Genomic DNA, 9,681 nt, shown 5'->3' with positions numbered 1-9,681 from the left:
AAAGATATTGTAACATTTCACAAATTTATAAAGTTTTTAAAAAATTAAACTTTTTCGCTTCATGGATTTATATTATCGAGAAAATAATTAAACATTTAGTTTTTGTTTAATTTTTAAAATAAACTATATAGTTTAAAATTTGTTTTCATTGGTTTAAGTTAGTAAAGATTAATCATTGTTAGATAATATGATTTTTGTTATTTTAAAAAAATCTTTATAATTTTAAAAGTTAACATCGAAAAATATTTAAATAATTAACATATGGAGATATAGTATTACGACATTAAATTATATTTATTTAATTTATATTATCTATAAATCCAATGAATCATTTATTGGTTAAATTCAATTATTGATAGCCCAATAAAAATTTCTGGTAGGCCCAAAATTTAAATCATAAGGTTAGAGATTAAATTAGAGATTAAATGTAACATGATTTTTTACGAATATGTCCATTAGGTCTATTTTTTTAAAAAAAATCACACATTCATAATGAAAGTTGTTATATAAAATTGTGTCTGAATTTAACGTTGAAGGGTTATACATCATTACCGAGACAAAGAAAATGATATAAAAAAATCTAATATCATTTGGGCTCTTTTTCTTTTTATGATATAACAATAACAACAACAAGAGGTGTGGTATTATGGTAAAGAAAGTAGAAAATATTATTCGGTGGAGCAAGCAGCAGCAGCAGATACTATTCGAAAATTTTACTACATAAAAGAGGGGATAAAGTAAAGAGGACCATCAAAAGTATCGCATTCCTCTTTCACGTGTACACAAACTCTTTCTCTTGGGGTATAATTAAGGTGAAAGCTAAGCTCTGCTAGATCATTTTGGAATCTTCTTCTTCTTCTGTAAGCTCAAGCAAAAGGGCGTTGAGAGTCATGGCTACCGTAGAGGAGAAACCGCTGATGGTCGTCGGTGTGGACGAAAGCGAGCAGAGCACCTACGCTTTGGAGTGGACGCTCGATCGCTTCTTCGCTCCCTACGCTCCCAATTTTCCGTTCAAGCTCTTGATCATCCACGCCAAACCTAACGCAGTCTCCGCCGTTGGTTTCGCTGGTCCCGGTACGTAAGCTCTTTGATCTTTGATGGACTAGACTAGACACACTCGTCTTCTTCTTCTTATAGCTAATAGGATTCTGTTTTAGGGAGATAACTTGTGATGTTTTTGGTTTTTAGGAATTGTGGAGGTTGTGCCTCATGTTGATGCAGATTTGAAGCATACCGCTGCTAAGGTTGTCGAAAAGGCCAAAGGAATCTGTGAGAGCAAATCGGTACGGATGATGAGATTATTTTAGAAGACTATATAATTGGAAACTAAGAGCATGATTATCCGGTGAACTCCTTTTTGGGTTTCTAATTTTTTTTTTGTTTTATCTGATTTTTTTTTTAAAAAACAATTAAAATCGCACCAATTGCAAGCTGCTACGTGTCGGTGGGGCCCGCAAACAGTGCACAAAACCCATCTGAAGCGGTCCTCAACTCACGTCTTCTGTCACCGTTTTTAAAATATTGGTGGAGCCCACACACACCTTTTTGCCTAAGAAACCGTTTTACATACTGCAATAATGCTGCTCTAAGAGCATAATTAACCCGGAGTTCTTAGGATGAAGTTTTTAACTTTTTTAGTTAAAAGTTAAGAAACAGTTTCTTAACTTCCGCTAAGAACCCCAATCTAAGAACTCCGGGTTAATCATGGTCTAATACATGTGTATTACTTCGTTATTTATTCATCGGGTATTGTTATATGAGGTTTAGGTTGTGTGAATCAATCAAAAGCATCAAGCTAGCTAGACACTAGTCCTTCATACTGCCAGGAGGATGATCTCCATCACAGAGAACTCTCTAACCACCACTACTCTAGGAAGGAGGAAGGGAGAGATTTATCTAGGACTTCACATCGCTCTGAACCTCAAGAAAAAAGAGGTAGATCAGCCTCAGGACGAGAGGAATCAATCTCTGGACCGGTACCTAGGAACCCAACTGCAAGGGGGATTCCCCTTCAGTCTGATAAAGTTCCAGCAACCCAAACTATCTTCGATGAAGCGGTCGAGGAAGTTCGAGAGGCCATGATCCAGTACACACAGTGCGCTGATCCAACTGAGAGCGCAGCCCGCAGAGAAAGACTGCGTCTGGCTGAAGAAAAAGGAGAACTAGAGGAAGCTGCCTCACTTATGATCCAAGCTCGCTTGGAGACAGAGAACGGCACTCTTACTGGAAACCCAAGGGAGGAAGAAGAACTCCCATTGACTGAGAGGATTCCAGCTACTCTTAGACTTGGACCTATGGCGCCTCTATCACTCTATGATGAAGAAGGTCCATCTGCTGAGAGAATTCCAGCAGCCCTACGACTAGGTCCTGTGGAAATTCCGCAAAACAGAACTGCAATGCAGATCACCACTACAAAGGAGAAACGTAAACCGGGAAGACCTCCTGCTAAAAAAAGGACCATCACAAGCCCACAGGGGACGAAAGCTTCTAGTTCCCGAAAGAGAAAGATCCAACAAGCAAAACCACCCCCGGCCCGTAGAAGACTACTAGCAGAACCGGAGAAAGGGCAGACATCAAGAGCACGCGCAGATAAACCAAGATCATCTCGAAAGACCACTAGGACAACAACTTCAAGCGCCAACTCAGATGACCAGCCAATCTGTAACATGATCCCAAGGGCGACCAGAAGGAAGATGGATTTTCAAGATCCATCTCATCTCGTTCCTTAAAGATTGCTAGCTGGAACTGTCAGGGGTTAGGGAATCCCCGGACAGTTCGTCGACTCTGTGAGATGAAGAAAAGCACATGCCCGGATATCATTTTTCTCATGGAAACCAAAAATCCCGACAACTTTGTAATTGAGAAAACGAAGCAACTGAAGTACGACAACATCCACCTCATACCACCTACCGGTCATGGAGCAGGGGGACTAGCTCTTTTATGGAAGCAAGAGATTAAACTGACTGTAATAAGCGCTTGTACGAATCTCATTGACACTTCCATTGAATATGAAGGAAAATTATTCTATGCTTCCTTTATTTACAGAGACACGGATAAACCCAAACGGAGACTCTTATGGGAACATCTCCTATCTCTCAACGCATCTAGAGATGCAGCTTGGTTTATAACCGGGGATTTCAACGACATAACCTGTGAAGCCGAGAAAGACGGAGGGCCAACGAGAGCTGAAGGATCTTATACCAATCTCCGGACCTTCTTCTCTGAGGGAGATCTGTATGACTTACAACACTCAGGTGATTGTCTCTCTTGGCGAGGGCAACGTGGGGACTATCTTGTTCGCTGCAGACTTGACCGGGCGGTTGTAAACAGCTACTGGGCGAAGCTCTTCCCAAAGGCCAGATCGCAGTACTTAACTTATGAGGGATCAGACCATAAACCCATTGTCCCTTTCTTTGAACCGGATAAGAAGAAACGAAGAGGGCTCTTTCGTTATGACCAGAGACTCCGAGACAATCCGGAGGTCAAAGAACTTGTCAACAAGGCATGGAAGGAAGCCACTAACTGCTCTGTCCATGACATGATTAGTTTGGTTCGAACTGTGATAGCTGCGTGGACGAAACAGCGATATCAAAACAGTCGACTCCTTATCGAGCAAAAACAACAAGACCTTGAAGAAGCCCAAACATGTCAAGCAAATGACATAGCACTAATTGCCACAATTGAAAAGGAGTTAAATGATGCATACGCGAAGGAAGAAGAGTACTGGAAACAGCGTAGCCGCCTCCTTTGGCTCAACCTTGGCGACCGTAATACGGGGTTTTTCCATGCCACAGCAAGGAACAGGAAGAGAGCCAATGCCTTCTCTGTTATTGAGGATTCAGAAGGCAAAATGGTATATCAGGAAGAGGAGATTTCCCAGGTCATCATCTCTTATTTTCACCAACTGTTCACGTCTTCTTCGAGGGGAAATCGAGAAGAGACAGTGTTCCATGCCTTATCGCCAATGGTGACAGACGAAGAGAATGAGAGCCTCATAAGACTACCTTCTCCTCTAGAAATAAGAGAAGCCGCATTCTCGATCCATGCTGACAAAGCTTCGGGCCCCGATGGCTTCTCGGGCAGCTTTTTCCACACAAATTGGGAAAACATCGGAGGGGAAATTGTAAAAGAAATTCAAGCTTTCTTCACTTCGGATGTATTGCCGGCGAGGATCAATGATACTCATATCAGGCTAATTCCAAAGGTGCAAAACCCGCAGACAGTAGGCGAATATAGACCCATTGCTCTTTGCAATGTGTACTATAAAATTATTTCAAAAATCCTAACCAAGAGGCTGAAACCGCTCCTCTCCGGAATCATCTCTGAAAACCAGTCCGCCTTTGTCCCGGGAAGGGCAATCTCCGACAATGTCCTCATTACACATGAGGTGCTTCATTTCCTTAAGACGTCTAAGGCGGAGAAAAGAGTATCCATGGCCGTGAAAACGGATATGAGCAAAGCTTACGATCGCCTCGAATGGGATTTCATCGAGTGTGTGTTTCGACGTTTAGGCTTCCACCAAAAATGGATTGCTTGGATTATGCAATGTGTGTCAGCTGTTACGTACTCCTTCCTCATCAACGGCTCGCCTAGAGGAAGAGTCACACCGAGTAGAGGTATCCATCAAGGAGATCCTCTCTCACCATACATCTTCATTTTGTGTAGTGAGGTCCTCTCGGGTCTATGTAGTAGAGCACAAGAGGAGGGTTCTATCAAAGGAATCAAGGTATCTCGAGGGTGTCCTCGAATAAACCACCTTCTCTTTGCCGACGACACAATGTTCTTCCTAAGAGCAGACAAAAAAAGTTGTGAAGCTTTGAATCGAATCTTAGTTCGATATGAGGAAGTCTCTGGACAATCTATCAACACAGCCAAGTCCTCGATAAAATTTTCGAGATGGACTCTAGCGACGATAAAGGTCTCGGTAAAGGATACATTGGATATACAACAAGAAGGTGGCGTTGGAAAATACCTTGGTTTGCCGGAGCATTTTGGGAGAAAGAAACGAGATCTCTTCTCATCGATCGTGGAACGTATCAAACAAAAAGCCAGTGGCTGGTCTAACCGATATCTCTCAACGGCCGGGAAGATGACTATGGTAAGAAGTGTCCTATCCCCAATACCATCTCATGCAATGTCATGCTTCAAGCTTCCAGTATCACTATGCACAAGGATCCAATATGCTCTCACAAACTTCTGGTGGGGCAATGGGAATGGAGTTAGAAAGATGTCATGGGTGGCATGGTCGAAATTAACACTCCCCAAAGAGCATGGAGGTCTCGAGTTCAGGGATATTCAGAGTTTTAACGACGCATATCTCACAAAGCTCAGCTGAAGGATCCTAAACCACCCAGATAGTCTACTTGGCCGAACCCTTTTAGGCAAATATTGTTCTTCGGAGCCGTTTCTCTCGGTTGACCTTCATGACGGCTGCTCACATGGATGGAGGGGAATCATCACGGGACGGGATTTAATTCTCCAAAACTCTGGCTGGGCCATCGGTAATGGACATAGTACAAACATCTAGGACAAGCCTTGGCTTAGTCTAACAGAGCAGTTGCGCCCAATGGGTCCAGCACCTGAGGGGCTCCTCACACTTACAGTAGCAGACCTCTTTCACCCAGATGGTAACGTATGGGATGTGGAGAAAATTCGTCAGATCCTACCCTTTGAGGAAGACAAAATCCTCTCTCTCAGACCCAGTTTGACAGGTGCCCCTGATAAACTAATTTGGTTGAAAGATGTCTCTGGCACCTATTCCACAAAGACTGGATACATAGCAGCATTAGCGACGCAGCCGGAGCCCATAGTGGCCACACAGACCGATCAAGAATTTGACTGGAAGAAGAATGTCTGGAAGCTACAGACAGCTCCTAAAATCCAACTCTTTGCTTGGAAAGTCTTTCATGGAGCTATACCCTGCGGAGAGCAATTACTTCGAAGACATATCATTGTGAAAGGGACGTGCAAAAGATGTGGTAGCCTCGAGACAATAGAGCACCTGTTCTTACACTGCGAATTCTCCAAACAGGTTTGGATGTCCGCTCCAGTTCAACCATGTATCGAGTATACCGATGAGACGGACTTGCGAAACGTATGGAACAGCTTCTGCAGCAGACGATGCTTACCCCCATCTGGAATTGCAGTAGGATCCTTGGCACCCTGGATCCTTTGGCAAATTTGGAAGGCCAGAAACAACCTTGTCTTTAACAACAGGATAATCACTATAGAAGATACACTATCTATAGCAGTCGCAGCAGGCGCTGAATGGAGCAGAGCGCAGACAAAAACCCCGCTCGTGAGCAAGAAGAATCTCATTACAAGGACAGCTCAGTCAGATTGTGTTCGAGTTAGATCTGATGCAGCTTGGCATGAGACCAAAAAAGTTGCTGGAATAGGATGGACAATAGAGGATCGCTCCAGGCTCTCCTCCTTTTCCCTACCTGAAAGGTTCGTTAACTCTCCCAAGAATCAGAAGTGAATCGGACTCGTCCCAACTTGTCAAAGCTTTGACAGAAGATGGTTCTTTTGCGGAGATCTATGGTGTCGTGGCCGACATTAAATCTATCTTCTCCTCTTTTGAATTTGTTTCTTTTACCTGGATCTCACGTGAGAGTAACAGGGTAGCTGATAGTTTAGCAAAGCAGGTTTTGTCTGCTGAACTTGCTATTATGGCTTCAACAAATTCTGCTTAAGAGCTTTAATGAATGAAATATGTTTAAAAAAAAAAAAAATCTTATCTTTTATTTAGCTCCCTAGCTAGCTAGGCGCAAACTACCTTCTTCTCAATTAATTATTCTAGGTTTGATGTGTAGGTTCATGACGCGACTATGGAAGTTTTCGAAGGCGATGCAAGGAATATCCTGTGCGAGGTTGTGGATAAACACCATGCTTCTCTTCTTGTTGTGGGAAGCCATGGTCATGGAGCAATCAAGAGGTAAGAAAATTAATTCATCTTTTAAAAATATGGTACTCCTTGGTGAACTTGACAATGATCAATCACTTGTCTGTTTGGGACAGGGCGGTTATCGGGAGCGTGAGCGACTACTGTGCCCATCATGCGCATTGCTCGGTGATGATCGTCAAGAAGCCTAAGATCAAGCTCTGATGATCACCCAACAGCCAAAATAAAGTCTCTCCGCCTAGTCAAATCAAAATTCGGTGAAATAATGTTTACCTTGATGTGAAATGATTCAAGACAATATTTGTGTGTGATTGTTTATTACATGTACTCTTTTTATCATCAGTGTACTTTTCAGTATTCCTAAACTATATTATTCCCGTTTAGTAATGATGTGGGTATCTTTCTCTATTACAAAGAAAAACTTTTTTTTTTTTTGGAACAAAGAAAAACTTTTTTTTTTGATAAACCCTATCGGCTTATCCGGTCGGCCCCGGGAGCAACGCACTTAGTGCTACAGAGTGGACTAGCCCGAAAGCGTACCACACTGTCTGACCCGAGTTTGGAATACCTTTAGACTAATGCCAGGGGGTGGAGCAATCATCTGTTATGGCCCACCATGTAAACCGGGCCGAAGCCCAAGCCTAGACTGGCCAAGTAGTGATAATTTAGTTCCCAGGACTGATGTGGATACACACCAAACCCCAAGAGATTACCACTAGGCTACCACCACCACTTGGTTAAAAAACTTATCATAAAGCTTAAATAACTTATCAAAAACTCTGATATGAAAGAATGGCAGTCTGGTTTGGAGCTGAATGGGTCGTTGGTTGAGGGCTAATTGTTGGATGCACTCTTCTATTCTATATGATATTATGTTTGGGTGCCTTTATTCGAACATTACCCTCACGATATCATCATCATTACCAAAATGTGGTTAGGTAGTGAATTTGGGCTCTCGTTCATTTTCAATGCCAACACACATCACAATATTAAATGTCATCCTACCGGTTTAGATAACGATCTTGTAACCGGTCCTTTTTTGGGGTATTCAATAATTTGATGATTATATATATACTACAAGTTATAATTGTGAAACTAATTCCACTTCAAAAATGGTCTATTAGATTTTTTTTTAAAACTAAAATTTCCCTCTTGCTTCAAGGAAAACTATAATCAATTCAATAATTCACAAACACATCAAATGATTAGGGGATCAAAGAATTAAGCTTAAAGAGTTACCAATCTGTCGGCGTCCAACTGACTTTTTTCATAGTCTTTTTAACTTTCATTATAGCTTCTCACCTTTCTCTTGCTTCCCCTGCAACCCTCAAAATTTAGAAAATGACTATTTGTGTTCGTTCATTAATCATTCATTAATCCATTAGTTTTATAATCTAGAAAGCAAAATATTTTTTAAACTTAAATCTACGTATGGTAAATGGTAAACGAAATTGAAAACTACATCATATACGAAATTGAAAACTACATCACCTTTCTCTTGTGGTAGTCTATACTTTTTTTTTTTTGTAACACAAACTTATATTATAAAAGGTTCAAAGAGCAACGTTTACAACTGAAGCAGAAAGTCCCGGAGCCCTGTTCGACGGTAGAATGAAACTAGAAAACAATACAGAAAAACTAGAGATAGAACCATCTAGGGGCGAGTCACGCTCAGCAAAATGAAGAAACCCAAAGAAAAGCTTCACTTTTGTTCCCATGGCGATTGTTCGAAAGAACAATTGATAGTCGAAAACGACGTTGAAACACCTATACGAAGAGGTTGGAATGTTGATTGGCAAGAACTTTAGGTGAGAAGCTCCAGATCCGTAGACAACATTGAGAGAACTAAGTCCTATTTGACTTGATTTGGCGCTGAAACAAGTACGATCAGCTTTAAACCCAACATGGCTTACCGAATAGACTAGGTGAATCTCAAGCTCTAACTTCACCTCCAAAGAGGCGCTTGGGGAAATGAGGTTTGATGACAGAGCTGAAGGTTTAATTGGGTCCAAGACTCGGAACTCAACATTACCGTGTCGAGCCCAACAAGTTGTAACCGAAGACCTAAGCAGACAGTCATCACTCTCGTTCAACCAGAGTGTGTGTGAGCAAACATCGGATAAGAGGTAAAAAGCTTCGGGATGGATTGGTCTCCGTGTAACAACTCCGGTGTGAAAGTCGCATAGTTGTGAAGAACCGTCGATGCTTGAGACGGCGTAATGTGATGGAATCGCAGCGGTGATGGAGTTAGTAAATCTGGCGAGTCCACACTCTTGCACAATAGTTCCAGCGACGAGGAGATCGGGAAGGCCACAAATCCGGTTTTGCGAAGAACCGTCGATGCTTGAGACGGCATAGTGTGATAGAGACGCAATGGTGAAAACTTCGTGAGGAAATCTGGCGAAACAACACTCTTGCACAATAGGTCCGGTGGTAACTAGGAGACGAAGATCTAATCGATGTAGCTTAGCTCCATAGAAACCTTGGTGGGATGGAGCTGCCTCAATGTTGGGTGTATAATCGGTGGCATAAAGACATGTGAGGAAGCTAGCGGGAGTTGGATGGAGGCGGTGGCTGGAGTTGGTGACTCGATCCGGCGAAGGGGAGAGACGAGATAGAGGAGTGCTCTGACACAACCTCCGAACTGGCGACGGCGACGTAAAACCCAAGACGAGGTTGACAAGGAGACCTGGCTCAAGGGGCTCTGCATACGTTGGATCTAACTGAAGATTTTCATGGAAAGCATAGATCCGCAGGTTCGAGGCTTGACTATCCCG

General features: G+C 42.4%; 1 protein-coding gene across 1 annotated transcript; it reads left to right on the top strand.

The window, feature by feature from the left end:
- Window positions 1–747: 747 nt before the first annotated feature.
- On the top strand, window positions 748–7,291 carry LOC106336706 (universal stress protein A-like protein). Its single transcript, XM_013775623.1, has 4 exons — window positions 748–1,074; window positions 1,189–1,283; window positions 6,816–6,937; window positions 7,021–7,291. Exons 1-4 carry the CDS (start codon window positions 891–893, stop codon window positions 7,106–7,108), a joined length of 489 nt encoding a protein of 162 aa, XP_013631077.1. The 5' UTR covers window positions 748–890; the 3' UTR covers window positions 7,109–7,291.
- The last annotated feature ends 2,390 nt before the right edge of the window (window positions 7,292–9,681 follow it).

Source organism: Brassica oleracea, chromosome C4 (genome assembly GCF_000695525.1).
Source record: "Brassica oleracea var. oleracea cultivar TO1000 chromosome C4, BOL, whole genome shotgun sequence".
NCBI lineage: Eukaryota > Viridiplantae > Streptophyta > Magnoliopsida > Brassicales > Brassicaceae > Brassica > Brassica oleracea.
Note: the sequence above shows the minus strand (reverse complement) of the source record. Positions and strands in the feature narration are given on the sequence as shown.